The following is a 22034-nucleotide window of genomic DNA, read 5'->3' on the forward strand; positions in this document are numbered from 1 at the left end:
GGACAAAATTACCTGCATATTTTGCCTATGGTGAACTAAAAATTTTGAAACACACTGTTGTGTGGTCTGTTGTGATTTGGCTGCTCAGCTTTGGGACAGTTACAATACCTTGTTGCAACCATCTCCACCCTGTCAGCCATGACAGAACATCATGTGCTAGCTAGACACACTGACACGTGCTAACCATGTGTTTTAGAAATCAACAAAACAACGATTCAAACTTGCAACTTCAAAAAAAGCTCAGGACAGTTTGACAGAAGCAGATATTGAATGTGTGTTCTCTCTTCCTGACGAATAAGATTTGTTCCCACCATCCCCAGTCTCCCCTACACAATGTATTTTGATGTCAGCGTTGGCCTCTGTCCATCTGCCAACACTGGAGTTTAGGATCAAATATGAAATTTGAATTACAGTGTTATATAACAGGTATTTCACAGTGAGGCCAGTGAGTTAATCTCTGACTAGTTGTCTCCATAGTAACCAGTCTGACTTAAAATTAAGGAAAGTTTTAGTGTAAGTTTGACTTATAAACTAATTTAAATAAATCCCTCTCACATATATTTATACAATAAACAGTCAAGATCAACTGACGCTCCCATCATGACTGCAGCAGCTCTGACTCCCTCTAGTGGCCGTCAGTGGAAAGAAGCTCAGTTTGTATGTTTGCTCTTCCACTGCTCTCAGCTTTGTTGCCCTGGACTTCATTTGTATCTACGATATTTAACCCAGGATCGGCTTCATATTTCAGTCTGAATGTCTCTGGACGAGCGGTGAGAGTTTAGTGTATACTTGAATCCTGTGTATGTTTGTCTTTGTATTTTAACTCAGCTGCTATGACATTTTTATTTCCCTCCGGGGATTAATAAAGTCATCTATCTATCTATCTATCTATCCAATTGCACAAAACACCTTTTCTACTTAAGTAATGACACTTAAGGTTTAATTTCTCCCTAAGGGTGTTGCACAGAATCTCTTAACTTATTTCCTTAACTAAGGAAACCTTTTAAGTAATTTACAGCACTAAAACAGATTTACAGCAGTAAAATCCTACTGTTTCCATGGAGACAATTGGTTTGCTGCCAATAGCAGTTCTGATAACCATTATCACTTTTGGGAAGTGGGTAACATTAAAGAGGTGTGCAGCTACGTCTGTAATTTGCTGTTGTCTTGACGGGAACGTCACCATGGTGAACTCTGGTCTCTAAGGTCTTTTGAGCGACAGTTTAACTGACTAAGTGATTCCTAAAGTTTGAGACTAAGATAAGGAGAAAACCTTAAATTCTTAAATGAACATTTGCATGAACGTGCAACTTTTTTTAGTTTGAAGAAATCTTAACTCAGACTTTAAGGAATATTTTAACTTCTGGTGTTTTATGCAGCTGTCCCCAGCTCTTATTTCATTTGTGCTACAGAGGTGCAGGAGTGAACAGAGACATGAAACTGTTTTTAGTCATTTATTGACTAAAGAAGAAGAAAAGCTCTGACTGACAGTGGAAACATTAGCTCCAGTGACAGCTCCTCCTGCAGTCAGACAGGATGCTGTTACAGTACATCAATCAGACTGAGATCCACAGCGTCATAGACACGTCCTATGTTAAACACACACAGCTACACTACAGAGAACACACACCTTCGAGAGAAGTTCAGTCACTTAGGTTTTAGGCAGAAGAGGCTTGGTTATTTTCTAACACAGGACACTTTAGGGACAGAGAGACGCACAAACATGCTGAGGAGGTCACAGGTAAACTGACGGGTCGATGCAGGGCTCCTCTGACCATCACCGACAACACAAATACATTCAGCAAACACCAGAGAACACAAACACTGACAGGGCAGTGAGATATTGATATGGAGGTTGATCAGCTGTGAATATGGAGACATGGCTTCCATCCAACACCGTCCAGTCACAGTGCTGCGTCGAGGCTCTCAGTCGTGGAAGACGCGGGCTGGTCTGGAACCAACACAGTTCTGAGGTCTGTTGGCATTTTTGCTGGGTTTTAGTCGCCGTCAAGGCTCGGAAGTAGAAGGGCAATGTAGTCAGGACATCACTGTTGTGTGAAAACCAGAATATGGAAGTCCAGGTCTGCTGGAAGATCACACCCTGGTATAACACTCGTTTGACCTTGAATTCTCAAACATCAGTGGTGAGGACATTTTGGAAAATAAGGGGCGTACTGGGCACTTTGACAAAACTCTGAGGTGGAGATGCAAGGTTTTCACTCAACAGTGAGAATATGTATTGCTGGTGCACACAGGGAAAACTAATACAGATTCTGAATAAGCCCATTTGGATACATATTAGTGCCAGAGGAAGTGCAAGTCGTAGAGGCAGTATGGGGATCAGTAAAGTGGAGAAATAATGCCACAGTGCACAGTGAAGAAGCTACAGGGTTGATCTCCGGCGGCTGGACCACGTGGCGGGCTACAGAGAGGTGGAGGAGATGTGGTGCTTTAGCGAGGATCATCGGGAGCAGCGATCTTTTCCAGGCTGGGCTCCATGCCCCAGATCTCCCTGGCATACTGGGAGATGGTGCGATCGCTGGAGAATTTACCACAACCGGCGATGTTATGGATCACCATCTTGGTCCACTCTTTGGGGTTCTGTTATAACGGAGGAGGGGCAGTGGAAGACGAGATGTGACTTCACTGATTCTTGACAGAAAACTGGGCTGTTGCAATATATATATAGCACAGTATAATACAGTACCATATAGTACAGTATATTATAACACTACAGTACCATGTAGTATAATGTAGCACTGTCTAGAATCGAAATTATATGATATTAGTACAGTATAACTCAGCATGGTATAATTTATGACCTACTTTCATATGATAAAACCTGTGAAACAGACCTAGTATGCTTTGTATGGCAAAATAGTACAATACTACAATAGTACAGTGCACAGCATAATACAGTAAAGTAAAAAACAGTATGGCAGTGAAGTATAGTACAGTATAGTATAGAGCACATCTCAACATAGATGTATTCATCTAATACATAACATGTCTGTAAAGGGTGCAACAGAGAACTGACAGAATTTCACACATACATACAGGAAGTGATGACAATAAAAACCGAGGTTTAACAGTTGATCTCAGTGATCGATGGCGCTGTTTTGACAGATTAATGAACGTATACTGACCTTGTAGAGCACGTTGACCTTCTCTTGGCATTTGATGTAGTCTTCGTAGTCTGCAAACACCTTGAACCTGCAGCACAGACAGTCAAGATGGATGAGATGATGCACTCTAATCACGCGACTTCTTAGACCTTATTTGACAACAAGATTTTTATTTCAGAAAGTTTAAGAGATTTAATTTACAATTTGATTATGATGACATTATGATTCCATTAAAATGGGATTGGTGTGCAGGTACATCTAGTTTGGATCTTATCCAAGGCAGATTTAGTTTCTAGTGAAGTTAGTCACATGGTCAACATGTCTAAATTCACCATGAGAAAAACTGTAGACTAGATGTTGAAAATGAGGAGGTTCTACAACTTTAGAACAGTCTTCCTCTACTCACACGTCTTATCCAGCTGTTTGATTTTATGACTAAACGTTGATGGAGGAAATGATGCGGGTGTGATGTAGCTGGATCTGCTGAAGGCCTTTGACTACATTGTACAATTCTTCACAGTGTCAAAGTTACAATGTGTGGGGTTTGATCATAAACTAGTTTACTTCCTGCATTATAGGAAGAAGTAAAGTCTGTGATGTTGATGGGGCTGAATCAGAATCTAGTATGTTACATGTGGAGTACCACAGGGGTCTATTTTAGGGCTAGTTTAATTTCTTACATACAGTGGGGTTCAAGTACAAACAGTACAATTACACTTAATGGACAGTGAAAAGGCAACGTCATATTATCATGTGTATAATTAATATGATATCAATCTTTCATTTTTTAAATATCACGGTTATCGTCAATACCATCATAACATCCCTGTACATTATTATTGAGCATCCTCCTAAATACCTGTGTTCACTATAATACCAATAAAATAATAATATAATAATAATAATAATAATAATAATAATAATAATAATAATAATAATACCAATGGTACAGTGTCAGCATAGCTACTGTGTGCATTCATGTGAGGTGTTGAGTAAATTATGTTGCCAAAAGCTCCTTGTCTTACACCAGCCTCGTGCTACACAGGGTCTTTGAGAAGTGTCACAGATTAATAAAAGAATTATTAACTCACAATTCTACTTCAGCCATCCTAACTGTCTTTGTGGCACTTAGTGTTTGTGATGTGGCTGTTATTTTTTATTCAACTTGTGGTGACATATTTTGGGATGTTAGGTTTTTATTGTTTAGTTTTATGTTACATGTCTTGTTTTTCCTTGTCTTCACTTTAACATGTTATCCCTTGAAGATTACATCTGCAACCCATAAATAAATCATATCGGATCATATCCGTCACATAATCAAAGAAAGCAAAGTGTAATTTGGAGTGGGTTCATTCACATTCGTTTGACAGTGGATAACAGCGAAACACTAATAACACTGCAGGAGACAGGTGTGGGCTGTGTGTCGGCCTCTACAAAGTGCTGATTCCCCAGCCTCAGTGTTAGTGTGTCTCCTACCTGTCATGGTGCATCAGCATATTGACGAGGTCTTTGAAAAGGCCGGGCTGGTCGGGGCTGAAGAAGCCTCCTGATATCTGGTCCATGGCCTGCTTCAGCTCTGGGATGCGGTTGTAGTACGACACAGCGTCATAGCTGGGGACAAAGACATTTAGAAAATACTGGGTTAAGGTGTCCTGAGGAAACAGCTTATGGTCCGTGCATGAGCAAATGCATGTGCACATACATGAACGTGCGGTTCACTTACCAGTCCCGGTTAGGGGATTTGAAAAAATGGCCACCCCTCAACACGTCTTTCCTCTTACAAATGAAAAGTTAAATTCATAAACAATATAGCTCATCTTTCTCCAATACAATAAACTCAGAGGTTTTGTTAGAGCCTTACTTGTTTATAATATGACCAGTAGCTAATGTTAGCTAATATTAGCATATTTAAGACAGATATTACAAATAACTGACACCACATAGTCAATTCACTGTCTTAATTACTTTTTAGTACTATGCTGATGTTACACTCATTTACAAACACAGTCTCGGGTGTGTAATATCAGTCCTATTACACCATGATGAGACTCACCCTTTCTTGTCCAGAGCCTCAACATCAGGAACCCTCATGCCAAAGATGAAGAGGTTCTCCTCTCCGGCCTCCTCTGCCATCTCCACGTTGGCTCCGTCCATGGTGCCGATGGTGAGGGCGCCGTTCAGCATGAACTTCATGTTCCCGGTGCCGGAGGCCTCGGTGCCTGCTGTGGAGATTTGCTCCGACAGGTCCGCTGCAGGGATGGCTGCACAGAGGGGACAGTTGGACAGATACTCAGTATATCACGTCGGTGCATCGCCAATCTGACCCAGCTTCCAGCTTCCAGACACTGAGCCGAATCATTCAGTGTGAAAATCAAAGTTCAGGACGGTTCAGGACTTTCCAGCCTCATGTTCGACAGAGATAAGAGTTTAAAAACCATAATAAGATTAACAGCATCCATTACCCTTCTCAGCCAGAGTGACGCGATAGTTCTCCAGGAAGATGACCTTCAGGCGGTCTCCCACCACTGGGTCATTATTGATGATGTCTCCGATCGATGTGATCAGCTTGATGATCATCTTGGCAGTGTGGTAACCTGGAGCCGCCTGGAAACACAGAGGACCATCATGTCACCAAGTACAGCCTGGTTATAAAGAAGGTTTTCTGAATGTGGGAAGAAAAAACTGTTCAATCCGTGTGGAATCAAATGTTTGTAGAAAAATCATTATTTCATCATCATTTCATTGAGCTGTGATGGTGGTGATCTTTTTTTTTTTTTTTTTTTTTTTTTTTTTTTAAAAAGGGAAAAGCTTTTCACATTTCACTCTGAGCTTCAAAACCGCTCTTCAGAAACTTGTGGGTGACGTCACAGAGGCTACGTCCATCTTTATTCACAGTGTATGGACAAAATGTAGCCCCCCCTGAAAAACACTTCATGTCTTCCTGTGCGTGTCTCTGGCTACAGTGCAGGTGACGAGGGCTGATCAGTACAGGTTTCGGTTTTCATCTCTGTACAGAGGGGATGGTACTGAAGGTGGCAACCTCACAGTGACAGCATTAAGACCCTGTGAAGCTTCACTCAGACCCTTCACCAGCAATATTGCTAAAACCATTTCCTGGTTTGCAAAGACTCTGGCATAATTCCAAACTACACACTTCTCACCTTTCCTCCAATCATGACTGTTCTGGGGGTCCACGACTTGTTGGGTTCCTTCTTGATGCCTTTAAAAAAAAAAGAAAGAGTTTACCTCATCTCTAAATATCCACTGCATGTTTTCCCAGCAGCTGAGTAAAAGAAGAAACTCACGGTTGTACAGGGTGATGATGTGGAGGCAGTTGAGCAGCTGTCTCTTGTACTCGTGGATCCTCTTCACGTGGACGTCAAACATGGAGTTGGGGTTGATCTTCACCTTGTACTGCTCTTCCAGATAGGCGGCAAACTTCATCTTGTTCTCCTGAAAGTTCAGTTCAAGCAGAGCAACGCGATTAGAAACAAACGGACAAAGACATAATAAACCGTTGTCTTCCTTTAAGCTCTCACCTGTTTGACTTTGGCGACGTCTCGAATGAAGGCGTCATCGTCGACAAAGTCCAGAAGATTCTTCAGCTGGTCCAGGTCGCGGATGTAGTCCTCACCAATCCTCTGCAAGAGGAACAGTCAGTGAAGCTGCATCCCCCACCTCCAATTTTTTAAAGCTCCATATTTTCCTCTTCTCCTGTGTTTTATTTGAAGTGTTGATCCATAAAAAGATACATTTGTGGTTTTAAGAACCAAAAACCATCTCAGTGTAGTTTAACATCTCCTCTCTCAGGCTTCTCTCGGAATCTTTTATACTGATGGTTCAGTCAGCACAGTTTTAGTTTCCAGGACTCTGGATGATCACAATTATCCCTCTTAAGAGCTCTGTATGAACAAGAACAAACGCACCTCAGCGATGACCTCAGCCAGACCAGGGTTGCACATGACCAGCCAGCGCCGGGGTGTGATACCGTTGGTCTTGTTCTGAAACTTCTTAGGGTCGACTTCGTAGAAATCCTTGAACCTGGTGAAGGAGAGGAACCACAAGACTTATTCAAGTGTCAGCACAGAAAAACCTGAACACATCAAATCTGAGGCTGCAGAGTAGGTCAGGTTTTCCTACACTGTGTCTTTGATGATTTCCGAGTGGATACGAGCCACTCCGTTGACAGCGTGAGATCCCACGATGCACAGGTGAGCCATGTTGATTTTCTTGACGTCCCCTTCCTCGATCAGCGACATTCTGCGCATGCGATCGAAGTCGCCTGGGTAAAGCTTAGCGATGCGCTGCACAAGTGAAGAAGAGAGACGTCTGAGTACATCACAGATGTAACTGAGAACAAACCCACCAACACCTCAAAAATTAAGATTAGAATATCATTCAGGTCTTATCAGAGTTATTTCCCCCTTGAAGAAGCACACGCCCAGACTTAAAGTTCATCTTTCAATACATCAGAGATTTAAGGATGTCAGCGACTGATGGCTGTGGTGGGAGAGAAGACAACAGAAGAAACTAAATTCGGATTTATAGTACTTCCTGTTTGTAGTGGAGACACCATGTGAGACACCTAATGCTGCTGGGTTTTGCCATAAATGGGCGAAAGAGCTCACCACTGACTTTGACCTTTAGCCACTAAAATCTAATCAGTTGGTCCTTGAGTCCAGGTGAATGTTTGTGCCAAACTTGAAGAGATTCCCTCAAGGTCTTGCGGAGATATTACGTTCACAAGGCAAAGACCACATTTTGTGAGGTCACCGTGACCTTGACCTTTAGCCACCAAAATCTAATCAGTTTTTCCTTGAGTCCAAGTGAATGTTTTTGCCAGATTTTAAGAAGTTCCTTCAAGGCATTACTGAGATATCGTGTCCACAAGAATGGAACGGAGGGACAACCTGAAAACAATATGTCTCCAGCTACTGACTGTCATCGGCACAGTGGAATAAAAACCTGAGCAAGACAGTAAAGGCATCACATATGTATCTCCCCTATATTACCACAGTATGGGTGATATGGTCAGGGGATGGAAAACCCACTTTGAAAATAAATCTATGAATAAACCGTTGTTTGTGGATCTGGTGCATTGTCTCCACTGCAGGACCTCGAACATGCATGCTTCTCGAAATCTTATCAATCCTGACAGAAAAGACTTAAAGCCTTCATAAACATAAGTACAGAAACGTGAGTCTCTCCCCTCGTACCTCCAGGTGCCTTCTGTTGATCTCGTAGATGATCTCCAGGTGACGAGGCAGGAGGTTTTGGAAGAGGTCAACGGGCCAGCGCTCCAGAGCCTCAGGCAGGACGGTGTGGTTGGTGTAGGCACAGGTACGGACCACGATGTCCCAGGCCTGCAGACAGAGGGGGGGGCGGAGTCACAGGCAGGTGGGTTAGAGAGATCTGACATCATCATACATACACACCAGAGTCTGAGAGAGTGCAAACCCAACCTGATACACTCATGCATCTCACACTCACCACAACAGGCAGCAGCTGGAAATGAAATTAAAATATGGATATTTTGTATTTTTTTCTAACATTAAATAAATGAAATACAAATACTGAATACACTGAATGAAATGTATTCTGTGTAAGAAATGACAGAAGATGAAAATGTAGTCTGACTTAACATCTTGTCTTCTAATAAAGTGTGGATCATAGTTTTTGTTTTCTACAGTTTGTGAAAAAGATGATCCTGTATGACAAAGTTCATCGCTCACTTCCTGTCACAGGGTGTGACTTAAATTCTGACTGATGTGAAATTCTGCTCTGGCTGACGTGCTGCTGTGTCACTAGGAACTTTAAGCAGCGACAGTTGAAGGGACGGCTACAGCATGATGTGATGACGTAGATTCTGTCGACACCGACTGAAGTTGCAGCCCAACTGTCTACTGCGGGAGAAAGACTAGTTTGCCTTGTGATACGTTAAAGAGTCATGTTTGAAACTGTCATTTCGTTCATATTCAATTATACCATCAGTAGTTTTAGTGATTATGAGTATATCTGTTAATGACAGCTGCTAATTTGACTGATTTTTCCAGTTTAATCATAGACATGTCAGCCATCGCCAGCAGCGCTCCAGATGCTGAGAGGTGACCACAGGCTCATGTTCCAGTAGGTGATGGGGAAACCTTAAACACCTCACCGTGCTGTGTATTGATGAAACCATGACGCTGTCCTTGGTGCTGAAGTAACAGACAGATTTATACAAACTTCTCATCTAATATTAATTGTCTCTAAAGTAAATAGCGAGAGCTCTCTGTCATTTTAAGAGACACCTCAGTTTCCTGAAGTAGCGAAGTAACCGTTGTCAGAGTTAAATGTTGCTTAGCGATGTTTGATTTCCATTACTATGGCAACGCATTGGAATGTATACAGGCGACTCAGCCGTAGCTGCTTAAAGTCCCAAGTGTTGATGCAGAGAAGTGGAGCTGTGTGTATGACTGCACTGCTGGCAATCCACATACCTTCTCCCAAGTGAGTTTCTCCATGTCCACCAGGATCCTCATCAGCTCAGGGATGGCCATAGCAGGGTGAGTGTCGTTCAGCTGGATGGCCACCTGCAGATCAGATGGCAGATTTACACATTAACAAACATGGCAGACATTTGGTAAAAAAAATAAAATTAAAAAAAACTGTTGTCATCTAAATCTAAAAAAGGTCTGGATTGGCTGACATACTTATATAGTGTAATTTGTAACATATGATCATTTAATATGATATGATTGGATGATGGATCTCTGACCTTGTCTGGCAGTGTAGAAAGGTCCAACCGCACAAACTCTGTGGAGCCAAACTTGGAGGCCTTGAATCGTCGGACGATGTCTTGAAGAGTTGCAGCTACGACAAAGTACTCCTGTTTGAGACGCAGCTCCTTCCCTTCAAAGAACTGGACAGAGAACACACAGACAGCTGTTACAACCAGCAGGACAGTTTCACAGCACCTGTGCTAATTTACATACATTTTAATCTGGAGGTAACAGCTGCGTTTCTGTTTGAGATAAAGCTGCAGTTTTTTAACCACTTGGGGCAGCGATGCTCCACAACGAGCTAAATACTCAACATCCGACACATTTCCAACCTAGAAAACTGGTGAGGCCAAAGATTCTCTAAAGCAAAGATTCTTGGCTGCGCCGACAATGGTAAGAAATGTTATAAACTTCCTGTTTCCTAAGTGGGCGTGGTCATGATTGCTTGTTCATGTCAAAACAACAACACAATACAACTCTATATATACTTTTTCACCTTTTTGCTGCTCGTTTTAATCTGCTATTTTATATCCGACCAACCCAGAACAAGATCATATCAGTCCAATACTCTGTTTTCCCTCCAAAAACACTTCAATAATAACAATAATAGTATTATTAAGCAAAGAAACACAAGTTTTAATTCATGGTTTTTCATATAGGTCCCTCTGAACTTCTGTTTATCTGGTTGGAAGGCGACTTCTGCAGCTCTACTGCAGACGTGACACCAGAACCAGAACCAACAGAAAGAAGAAATCTGCTGCGAGAGCTGATGAGACTTAGTAGCTGAGGCAGAGACAGGTCTCCAATTAAGTTCATTTCCTCCTGATCTGTCTGAGAAATGACATTTTGATGTCAGAATCTTCTGAAGATCTGTGGCTTGTGAGAAATTGATCCAATATTTATCTCTGTGACTATGGGGAGAAAGAATGATCTGTGATCAGGTTCACACACACAACCTGCTGCTGGTTTCCTAAAGGGAGGAGGAGAAACCATGTGACACAGTTATAGGAAATGACTAACTGGCTTCTTTCTCAAGAGTCTCTGGTGAGGCTTGTAAAAAGTAGTTTAATTTCTGGTTTTACTCACTTCCAAACATCTCCTCCTTTTACCATTTCATTATCTTATCTTTATCACGTTATCTCTGCTTTCCAGTCTTCAGTGCAAATTTATGAGATTCATGACAGCGTTTCCTCTGTTCCTCTTATTTTTATTGTTTTTATTCATTACTTGGTCATTTATTGTTGTGTGTATAAATGTGTGTGTGAGAGAGAGAGTGGAAGGGGTTGTTTCATTTATTGCTTTTATTCTGTAAAGCACTTTGTGTTACATTGTTTGTATGAAAAGTGCTGTACAACTGATTGATTGATTGATTTTTTTTACACATCCAGCAGACACAGAGCAACATTAACATTCATGCTCGTGTCCACCTGATAATTCCAACTTTTGGTCTCTACCAGATCCAGAGTAAATATCTGGCTTTATGTTTGTTTTCTAGTTGTTATCTGCTGTTTGGTGCTGAACATGTAACATGTGAACAGTGGGTTTATCAGAGCTGCCTGCTGTTGTTTTTAGCTGATGAGTGAATAATTTGTGCATCATAAAACAAAAACAATGCGCTAAAAGAGGCTAAAGAGCTCTGAACTGTGGGTTCATCACCACAACTGACTGCTTTTCACACTTACACAAGTAATAATCTGATTAAAACATATTGAATGGTGTAGCTTTAAAACACTGGCCAGCATCAGGTTACAGATCTCTACAGACTGGTGTCTGGTGAAACACAGAAAGCTAGGAGAAACATAATACTAATACTACTTAGTACTTTGTGCTGTGCATCAAAAACACATGAATAAATATTGGTTGAGTATTTTTTGTAGTTAATCCTCTAAATTTCTGAATGAAATGTTTGACTGTGAGATGAAGAAATGTTCTAACCACTTGCTGGCTACTTCTGAACGCTTGTATGACACTCTGACCCATCACTCTCTTAGAATCACTGGGTTCATTTAACAATATAGACATGGCCATGATCTCATCGACAGTTTTGACCGATGTTTTGACCAGAGTTTCTTCTTCGCCTGAGAGTGTTCAGAAAGTATCAGAACAGAACTTTTGAAGTTGTTTAGATCATCTGCACAAACAGCTGATTATCTGACTGCTTGTGTTTCCTGTCTCATCGTGCGTTTAGCTTGGCGAGTCCAGAAAGTGTTGGCCAAAACTAGAGGGGCACTCTGAGACCGCAGATCTCTGCCAATGCATGTCAAACAACATGAACCACATTTAAGATAAACTAGAATCACCTCCTCGTGGTTGTCTGCCTCCTCCACTCACAGTAGTGTCTGGATGAACAGGGATGTGACCAGAGTCATATAAAATATGAACCATTTGTGTGAAATTTGGTCATAATTGCTGAATGAAGTCTGGAGTAATGGCTAAAAAGTATTTTGTGAGGTCACACTGACCTTTGACCTTTGACCATCAAAATGTAATCAGTTCATCCTTGAGTTCTTGTATGAATGCCCTTGAATGTTTGTGTCCAATAGAAGTTCTGTCAAGGCGTTACTGAGATATCGTGTCCACAAGAATGGGACGGATGGACCGACAACCCAAAAACAATATTCCCCTGGCTCTGACTGACGCTCGCATGGAGGCATCTGGATCTACCCCAAAATTTAATGGGTTCTTCCCAGGCCCCTCCCTCATCCCTCCACCAAAACAAGTGAAAAACGTTTTAATGTTCTAACATTCTAACGTTCCAACTGTTCTAACATTCAAACTGTTCTAATATTCTAACGTTCTAAGTGTTCCAACTGTTCTAACGTTCCAATTGTTCCAACATCATCATCATTAATCGTCTTATTATCATAATACAATCATTTAAACATAACCTCCTTTGCGTTTTCACTGTGTTGCCAGGTTTATCAAAGACAAATTTCCATTTTATGTAAATCTAATGGACGATAAAGTTTTTCTCTCATCTTACGTTGGTGGACGTAATAAGTGGCAATAAACTGGACGGACGCTACACAGTAAAATGTAGACAGAAGAAGAGTTGGTGTAAATAAATCCACTTACATTGTCATTGGGGTAGAGAACTCTGGAGATGTTCTCTGCCAGGTTTCGATCCAGCACAGCTTGGATGTAGCCGCCAACATTAACTGTAGGACAAAAAGAACTCTGAGCAACTCATGCTAATCTATTCCAATTCAGATTCTTCATTTTTTCTCTTATTGTTTAAGCTTCTTTAGATTTGTATTCAGTGGCTGATGAACACTCACAGTCTTTGAGGTTGAAGTCACATGGAGCCTTGGCAGACCACAGTCTCATGGTGTTGACAATGTTGTTTCTGTAGCCGGGCACTGGGGTGTCATAGGGAAGAGCCAGGACCACCTGATCAAAACAAAATCCTATATATTAAATACGCTGCTCGTTAATACATTATTTCTCTGTGCAAACATTTTAACATCAATACGGATATTGATTATCTGGAATCAATGCTGTGGTTAGCTGATCTCAATATCTGTCAGGACATTTCATGTATAGACTGACCAATGCATCAGTGTGGCTGATTGGTGGATATTAGACATATCACTATAATAACAAGAAATGTCAATACAGAAATGGCAACTAAATATACAATGCAATATATAGACAGAGAGAGAGAGAGAGAGAAGAGAGAGAGAGAGAGAGAGAGAGAGAGAGAGAGAGAACTTTAAATATTCATGACTACAACAACCAATCCTAATTTTTAGAAATTAACATTTTTTTCTATTATATACTAAGAGTTAACACAAGCTCATGAAGCTTCATCAGGACATCTGAGTGAATGCTTAATGCATAAGTAATGACCCCACATCTGTCATCATTTTATTTTGACTACTAAACTCCGATTGGTCAGCTTTTCCCAACTGAGCCCCGCCCACTTCAAACCAGTAACAAAAGACAGGTAAAAAATTAATAGACAGAAATAACTAATGAGCAGTAATCAGAACTGTGCTAATGGTTCTAATGTTGTAACTGTTCTAACAGTCCACTTCAAAAATGGACAGAACTCACAAATGAAAATGTTCAGAGCTGTTCCAACATTCTAACTGTTTTAAATTTCTAACTGTAGTAATTGTAGTAATTATTCTAACACTAACTGTTCTACCGTTCTAACATTCTAACTGTTCCAACACTAACTGTTCTACCATTCTAACATTGTAAGTGTTCTAACATTCTGACTGTTCTAATACTAACTGTTCTACTGTTCTAACACTGACTGTTCTAACACTAACTGTTCTACCGTTCTAACATTCTAACACTAACTGTTCTACTGTTCTAACATTCTGACTTTTCTAACACTAATTGTTCATACCATTCTAACATTTTAACTGTTCTAACATTTTAACTATTCTACTGTTCTAACACTGACTGTTCTAACACTGACTGTTCTAACATTCCAACTGTTCTAAGACTAATTGTTTTACCGTTCTAACATTCTGACCGTTCTAGCATTCTAACTTTTCTAACACTAATTGTTCTACCATTCTAACATTCTAACTGTTCTAACACTAACTGTTCTACCGATCTAACATTAGAACTTTCATAACATTCTAACTGTTCTAACATTAACTGCTCTACTGTTATAACATTCTAACTGTTCTTAGTGTTTTAACTATTTTAACTGATCTAACGGTTGTAACTTTTTCTAATGTTTTACTGTTCAAACAATTGAATTGTTATGGCATTCTAACTGATCTAACTGATGTAATTGTTCTAACGTTCTACTTGTTCAAACTGTGCTAAAATCAATATTAGCCTGAACAATCTCGTATTAGTCCAGCTCCATGCAGGAAACTAGGTAAATTTGTGCATTAATTATTATTAATAGTCATATTATAATAACACATTCATCCATCTTTCTGTAGTCGTGTACAGTGTGTACAGTCCTGTAGTGGTGTGAGTCCTCTCCTGCTAACCTGTGTGTCGACCCACTTCACTCCATCAGCTGTATGTTCCACTCTGCCATAGAAATGGACCGGGCGCATGTACTCGGGCCGAGCCTTCTCCCAGGGGTTACCGTAACGCAGCCAGTCATCGGCTTCTTCCACCTGTGGAGTCATGACACTGTGTTTATCTCATGTGCTTTAAGACATGCCACTGTGGCTCTTCCTGATGTTCACATTTACCATATTTACAGGTATTATTTAAATGTGAGATAAGCTGAACTGTGAAATACAGGGATTGTGGGGAGAATAAGAAAACATAGAAAAGACAAAATGATGCTAAACATATAAACTTGCTGTAACATTTTTAAGGAAATGTTTCATTTTTAGATTTGATTCCCATGTAGACATGCCAAGGTTTCCATATCCTTCTATAGTTCATTTAAGATTTTTATAAATAAAACTTCAAATGGCATTTATTATTGTCGAAATGTCGTGGCATGTTTTGACATACCGATGCATGCAAATGTCAGAAACAATGCATGATGGGATATATTAATCCTAAAATGGATGTTAAGGACTGGCTGCGCTCTATTTGGTATTTTGTTTACATGCTGCACGGAGCTGTCGCCATCTGCTGTGATGCATCACTAACAATTTCTTCAGGCCTATTATTGGCTGCTTCATTGCCTGAGGGAATGCATTGTGGACAGGACACTCCACTCGGTGAATATACCTGCCAGCCATTGACAATTTTCTGATTGAAGATGCCGAACTCATAGCGGATTCCATATCCATAAGCGGCCAGACCCAGAGATGCCATGGAGTCCAGGAAACAGGCTGAGGAGACAACAGAGATAAAAGAGGAGGAGGGAGGGGTGTGGGGTAAGACAAGGCTGTCCACAGCACTAAACATCACTGTGTCAGCAGCCAATCAGAAGAGAGCAGGAGCTCACCAGCCAGACGACCCAGCCCGCCATTGCCTAGACCGGCATCTTCCTCGATGTCCTGCAGCTCCTCCATGTCCAGACCCAGCTGAGGAACACACCAACATTTGCTTACAAAGAAAGCTGCAGTGACCTCTGGGTCCAGCTATAAATACATGTGTCATTCCTCTCCATGTTAAAACAACACAGTAATGTGAGGTGTTTCAGGGCTCAACATTTTGATTTTAACTGAAGTGGAAATCAGGCTGACCCTCGTCTTTTCTTAAAGCCGCAGCCTCAAACTAAAACCTGGATGTCACTGACGTCCCCCTCCTGATGTCTGGGTTTGTGTTGTTGTGACTGTGGTATCAAACACTGGTACTCGTGGCCATTAAAAGGGACTGCTCCTGTGAAAACAGTTGTATAATGTCTTCTGTGACCCAAGGGAGCTTTTAACTCTGAGAAAATAACCCCTGATGATGTCACCAGACTTATTCCAACTTGAGCTTTGACACCAGAGATCTATCACAGGAAGTCTGAGTTATAAACCGAGTCATGGAGCTTTAAAGACAAGAAAGTTTTGAGGTACCCGCGTTTATTCTACTCTGTCTACACTGTGGTTTATGGAGTCACAGGAGTGCCACGAAAAAGAAAGAAAGAAAATAGATGAGGAAATAAAAACAGGAATAAATAAAAAAATATGTACATTTAAACTTTTCAACAATACGGTAAACACAAACGTTTTTATTCTTTTATCTCAGTAACACCTTGATGAAATTTCGTCAAATTTGGCACAACCTACGCAAGGACTCAAGGATAATCTGATTAGAATTTTTGGTGGCTAAAGGTCAAAGGTCAAGGTCACAGTGATGTCACAACACAAAACAAGATTTTGGCCTTGTGAACGCAATATCTCGAGAATTCCTCAAGAGAATCCCTTCACATTTGGTACAAACGTTCACTTTGGAGAACTGATTAGATTTTGGTGGTTAAAAGTCAAAAGGTCAAGGTCACTGTGACTTTGCAAAACACTCTAGCCATTACTCAAAACTTCACAGCAATTATGATGATTTTCAATACAAATGGTTCATATTTCTCTATGACTAGTCTGAGTGAAGGAGGCAGACAACCACGAGGAGGTGATTCTGTTTTGTTTTTTTTTTTTTTTTTTTTTTTTAAAATGGCACTCCGATGACTCCATAGTGATACTGCTACCTTTACTTCTCCCGAGCATTTCCCATGGAGGCTGATGAAAAGTTACCACTGGTTGCATTACAGGATTGAGGATCCAGTTTTCCTGGATCTTCACACGTGTTATCTGTCTCTTGTGTAATACTGATTCACCTGAGAACCCCTTCAATGCCCTTTTGCACCGACTCTGAAGACTGTGGTTCAGTCCCAAGCCGGCCCCTACAGTACCCCCCCTATCCTCTCCACCTCTGATGACTGCCATATTAAGAGATGTGCAAAATTAAAATCATATAATGTGGAGGTGAGAGGAAGTGGGAATTTAAAACATCCAACAACTAGTCTACACCAGAGCTGACCCGTCATTCTCCACCACCCCTGACAGGAAGTACAGCTGCTGGACTATAGAAGAGTATAAACAAACCTGTAGCTACATTTTATCCAACACTAGCTATTTGTGGTGGTTTAGAAATCACAGAATTAGCAAAGGAACCATCATTTATACTCATGCATCGGCCAATTAAGGCAGAGTCTACCTCCGTCTCCATCTCTGAATGTGTGAATGTTTTTGGGACGTTCTGGGATGACACCTTTTATCATTTTGGTTTGTTTTTCTAGGTTTGATACCCTCAGTTCTGTTCTTTGTGGGATTCATTTGGGAATGTCCTTAATTCCTGTGTCCTTTTCCCCCATGATCCTTTGCCTTACCTGGTATGTGGCTTCATCACAGGCATTCTCCAAAGCGAGATTAACCATGGTGTTCTGCAGAGTCCGGCCCATGTAAAACTCCAGGGAGAGGTAGTAGACACGCTGCAGGAGAACAGAGGAAACAAATCTGTGAAGCCTTTAAATTTCCACCTGATATAAAGCTGCAGTAATTTATATGTTCTTTCAGTTTTTTTATATCATAACATCTTCCTGCAAAAACTTTTACAAAAGCAGCAAACATCATCCACTATGTGACAGGATACAAAAGATTAAAATAAAAAACGTAGAGCAGGGGGACACTAATAATAAGACATACGTGCTCTGTTTGCCGTCTCTCATGGTGCTGTAACATTATCTCTGGTAGGAAACAACAGCAGCTGTCAGAGACAACAGCAGAGCTAATACAATATCACTTACACTACACAGAGAAGTGAATCAAACCACAACCACATTTCCCCGTTCGCAGCTCTGCAACATGTGAATACACCCTGTGTGCACTGAAGAAGGGCCTGACAAACATGGCAACAATTCTCCAAACTTTACGAGGACGTGTGAAACAGTTTGGCAGCGTCTCTGACCTTCTGCCATACAACGTCCGTGACCTTGCTGCTGACTGATGGTGGGAGTCGTACTCGGAAAAATCTACATGCCAAAGTGACAAAGGCATCAGGTGGTCAGAATAAATAGATAAGGAGGGCCTGTGCTCTGTTTACAAAGGTTGTACATGAAACCCTATTGGAATTGTTGTGTCTATTATTTTTGAGTTTAGTTTTTGCGATTGAAGGACATCATTCTTTAACAAACTTCTAGAAGAACATTCTGATCGACATCGTATTTGGTCTAATGTTCTTACCTTAAGACCTTTGCGATGTTAAATTGTGAAGCTTTTGAGTTTTCGTTGAAAGGCCCGCCCATAGCGGCGCGGCGAATTTCAATGTTTCACCATGAAAGGCGAAGTTTTTATAACTCCAGCACACATCATCCAAACAGAGTCCCAGCCTGAAGACACGTACATGACAAAACTCTGTTCTAATCATAGCGCCCTCCTGTGGTCAACAGGAAATGTCACGTTTTTCCACTTTGATGTACATCTCCTAACAGGTTGACCACACCCACCTCAAACCACCTGAAAGTGAAAAGTGACTCTTCGTTGAACTGTGGCGGCGAATTTTGATGTTTCACCATTAAACAGGAAGTTGTTTTAACTGTAATATACATTGTCCAGTCAACCCCAAACTTGACATGTTTGATGACAACCCCACACTGAAGACACCTCCAAACTAATATGAAGTCATACTCGTTGAACCACCCACTGAAAACAGGAAGTATCCCTTTGCAAAATGACATTTTTAAAAGGGGCGTATCCAGGGCGTAATGCATGTTGACTGTCAAGGGGCTCCTGACGGCGGCCCTGAGATGTATGACAGGGCGTGGGCCCGTATAAGGCAGCTTTCAGTTTTAATTATCCTTATTAGCAAATATTAACTGCAATTTGGAGGGATTTCAGGTGCATGGAGAAGAGATGTTTTGCGCATGGTCTACGAAAAATGGCTCAATTGCGCCCCCTATAATATTTCAACAAAATAGTCCTTGCAGTACATTTTGCCCACCTGTACGAGCCAAATCCTAAACCCAAAAGGAAGTCAGCCATCTTGGATTTACGATGCAATTGTGTCACAGTTTTTGCCATGTACAGGTGTCGTACATTAATAACTCCTCCTCCATTGACACCATACTTGGTCAGTCTAATCTGAAGATCTCTGCAATGGTAATTTGGCACAGGAAGTTGTTGAGGGGCTATTGATGCTAAACCAGCATCTTCTTACAGCTGGAGAAAATGATTTGTAGTCCAGGGCGTCTCTGTAGCACCACAATGATTCATTTATGGGATGTTGTGACACATTTTAACTTCAACAAATAACTGCAGCTCCTGCACTTTGGATATTACCTTTGGCCATAATGCAACTTCAATAATTATTCAGCCCTCGCCTGAATGCAGTCAGTGCTCGAGTCCAAGTCCAAGTGTGAGTCAGCAGGGCTCAAGTCCAAGTCGAGCCGCAAGTCCTCCATGAGTACTACAACACTGCATCACCCTCACGTAGTGGGTTTAGGGTTATGGCTATGACAAATGATGAAGTTGAATTTTCCACTGAGCCTCCTGGTCCAGCAACAGTGAAGCTGAGTGCAGGACATCTATGTGTTAAACTGAGACAGTAACTGGAAACATTATGCAGTACATCTTGATCTGCCCTTTTAACAATGTGTGGCCATTTTGTGATCTGCAGTGTGTGGTGGTGGTGGTGGGGATGGAGGGAGGGCACAACATGCAATTACGTAACACGTTTCATCCACCAGCTGAGTCTCCTAATTCCAGACAGAGGGGGAGAACACGGTGTTTGGTGCACACATCTGAAGCACGGCGGCCCTGCAGCGTCCTCTGTGGCGCACGTAGCTCCTCATCATCATCATCAGATGAAGGTGACAGAGCAGCAGGTTATGTAACAGACATGTCTGTCACAGAGGAGAGGGAGAGTCCTCACACACACACACACACACACACTGTCTCAGAGCGTCGAGACAAAACAGCTCTAACATTCCTATAAATGGATATGAAGAGGAACGCAGCACACAAACATACACACGCGCACACACATATACGCGAACGCGCAGGGGCCATCAGTTGCAGCAGAGGGCCCGGCATCCCCGCCCACTGCTCAGCTGTCTGTGTGTGTGTGTGTGTGTGTGTGTGTGTGTGTGTGTGTGTGTGTGTGTGTGTGTGTGTGTGTGTGTGTGTGTGTGTGTGTGTGCGCGCGTGCGTGCGTGCGTGCAGGACTGCGGCATCAGCCCTCTGCTTACTTTAGGGTCTTTCTCATAGTAATGCTGCTGCGTCCGGATCCAGCGGCCCACCAGGTGGTCTCGGACTGTGTTGGCCAGGGCAAAATAGTAGTCCCGCTTGGTGGCCACATTTCGGTCCTTCACCAGGGTGAAGTGGAGGTGTCGGTTGAAATTAGTTTTCAGGTCGGCAACATTCTCCACCCCGGCCAGGCCACGGACCGAGATTTGCTTCCTCTTGTCCTGGTCTGTGAGCGGCTTGGCCATGTTCCCTGACGTCCTGTCTACACTGTCCACTGGATGTTTGAATTAAACTTGGGAACTTGAACAAACAGTCCGTCCTCCTTCCTTCCGACTCTGCACCGAGCACAGTCAGCCTGTGGGATGTGACCAGCCTCTTTTATGTCACGTAGCCAGCGTCAAACTACACCGAACGAAATAACCACTTCCTGCTAAGAATTTCAAAATAAAATCAAAATTTGTCACAGCTAACGAACCCATCGAGAATTAAAAAGTGCGTCACACGCCTCAATGAAGCTAATTTCCCTTCATAAGCAGCAGATTAATGATTAGCGTCTACTCACATCCAAACTATAGATAGTTTTAGCTAAGAAGAATCCTAAAGAGCTGAGAATAGCATTTCTTTTTTACAAATTATTTGGTCAATTAGCAAGAAAAATAGATGGCGGAAATGGGTAATCGTGCTTTTATTTTTATGTCAAAATCACTGTACTTCCGGCCTTAATCTGTATAATTTGCCTCACTTGTAGATGGAGAAAAAAGTACAGAAACTAGAGGATCAACAGAGGCAAAACGAAGAAGAAAAATACCAGTTGAGTCTGTAAAATGTGTTTTACTTACATGTGGATATTTGAACGAGTTAAAATATAAACTAGAATTAAGGTTGTATGCCCCGCCAACCAGTCAAGTATCAGGAAATATGATCACATCCCTCCTTCCTGAGTTAGTGTTGAATAATGGACAGAAGTTTTTTAATATGATGTTACAGTGAAGTTGACTTTTGGATTTAAAATGTCATCACTTACGGTCATTTTGTGTCATTATTAGTGTATGAAGTTGTCATAATTAGTGTATGAATTTGTGAATTATGTACAAAAATGTGAGGTCAAAGTGACCTTGAACTTTGACCTTTACCCACCAAACTCTTATCAGTTCATCCTTGAGTCCAAGTAAATGTTTGAAGATGTTTACTCAAGGTGTTACTGAGATATCATGTTCACAAGAATGGGACGGACAATGCAAAAACATAATGCCTCTGGGAGGCATAAAAACAACAATTCAAAAAGATCCAATTAAACATATAGGCTCGTTCTTGACCTTGGTTTAATGAAGGAAAAGAAATCTTAATCCAGGGTCATCTATTATCATTTCTGTAGAGCTTTCAACCACATCCCAGTCTTCATTCATGAGCAAATGGAGTTTGTTCAGTTGTCCATCACGTGATATAAATACTTTAGCAATAACAGCTGGTTGTATATAAGGTAACGAGATTATAACATAACATCCTGTATGTGTAGAAAGTCTCCAGACCCCTTCACTTGTTGA

The 22034-nt window shown here is 41.4% G+C and overlaps 1 protein-coding gene across 1 annotated transcript; it reads right to left on the reverse strand.

Annotated features, from left to right (window-relative positions):
* Window positions 1-1440: 1440 nt before the first annotated feature.
* Window positions 1441-20856, reverse strand: pygmb (phosphorylase, glycogen, muscle b). Its single transcript, XM_056369347.1, has 20 exons — window positions 20493-20856; window positions 17637-17738; window positions 15771-15849; window positions 15551-15654; window positions 14848-14979; window positions 13165-13276; window positions 12962-13044; window positions 9883-10026; window positions 9605-9697; window positions 8342-8488; window positions 7266-7429; window positions 7052-7166; window positions 6665-6766; window positions 6431-6578; window positions 6287-6345; window positions 5588-5729; window positions 5179-5386; window positions 4602-4736; window positions 3147-3213; window positions 1441-2601 (listed from the first exon to the last, which is right to left on the reverse strand). Exons 1-20 carry the CDS (start codon window positions 20733-20735, stop codon window positions 2452-2454), a joined length of 2529 nt encoding a protein of 842 aa, XP_056225322.1. The 5' UTR covers window positions 20736-20856; the 3' UTR covers window positions 1441-2451.
* Between the last annotated feature and the right edge of the window lie 1178 nt (window positions 20857-22034).

This window comes from Seriola aureovittata, chromosome 23 (genome assembly GCF_021018895.1).
Source record: "Seriola aureovittata isolate HTS-2021-v1 ecotype China chromosome 23, ASM2101889v1, whole genome shotgun sequence".
Taxonomy (NCBI): domain Eukaryota; kingdom Metazoa; phylum Chordata; class Actinopteri; order Carangiformes; family Carangidae; genus Seriola; species Seriola aureovittata.

Coding starts and splice junctions, on each gene's coding strand:
- pygmb (XM_056369347.1), bottom strand. CDS start 20,735: ATGGCCAAGCCGCTCACAGACCAGGACAAGAGGAAGCAAATCTCGGTC. Junction 17,739..20,492: donor ACTATGAGAAAGACCCTAAA/GTAAGCAGAGGG, acceptor GTTCTCCTGCAG/CGTGTCTACTACCTCTCCCT. Junction 13,045..13,164: donor TGACTTCAACCTCAAAGACT/GTGAGTGTTCAT, acceptor TTTGTCCTACAG/TTAATGTTGGCGGCTACATC.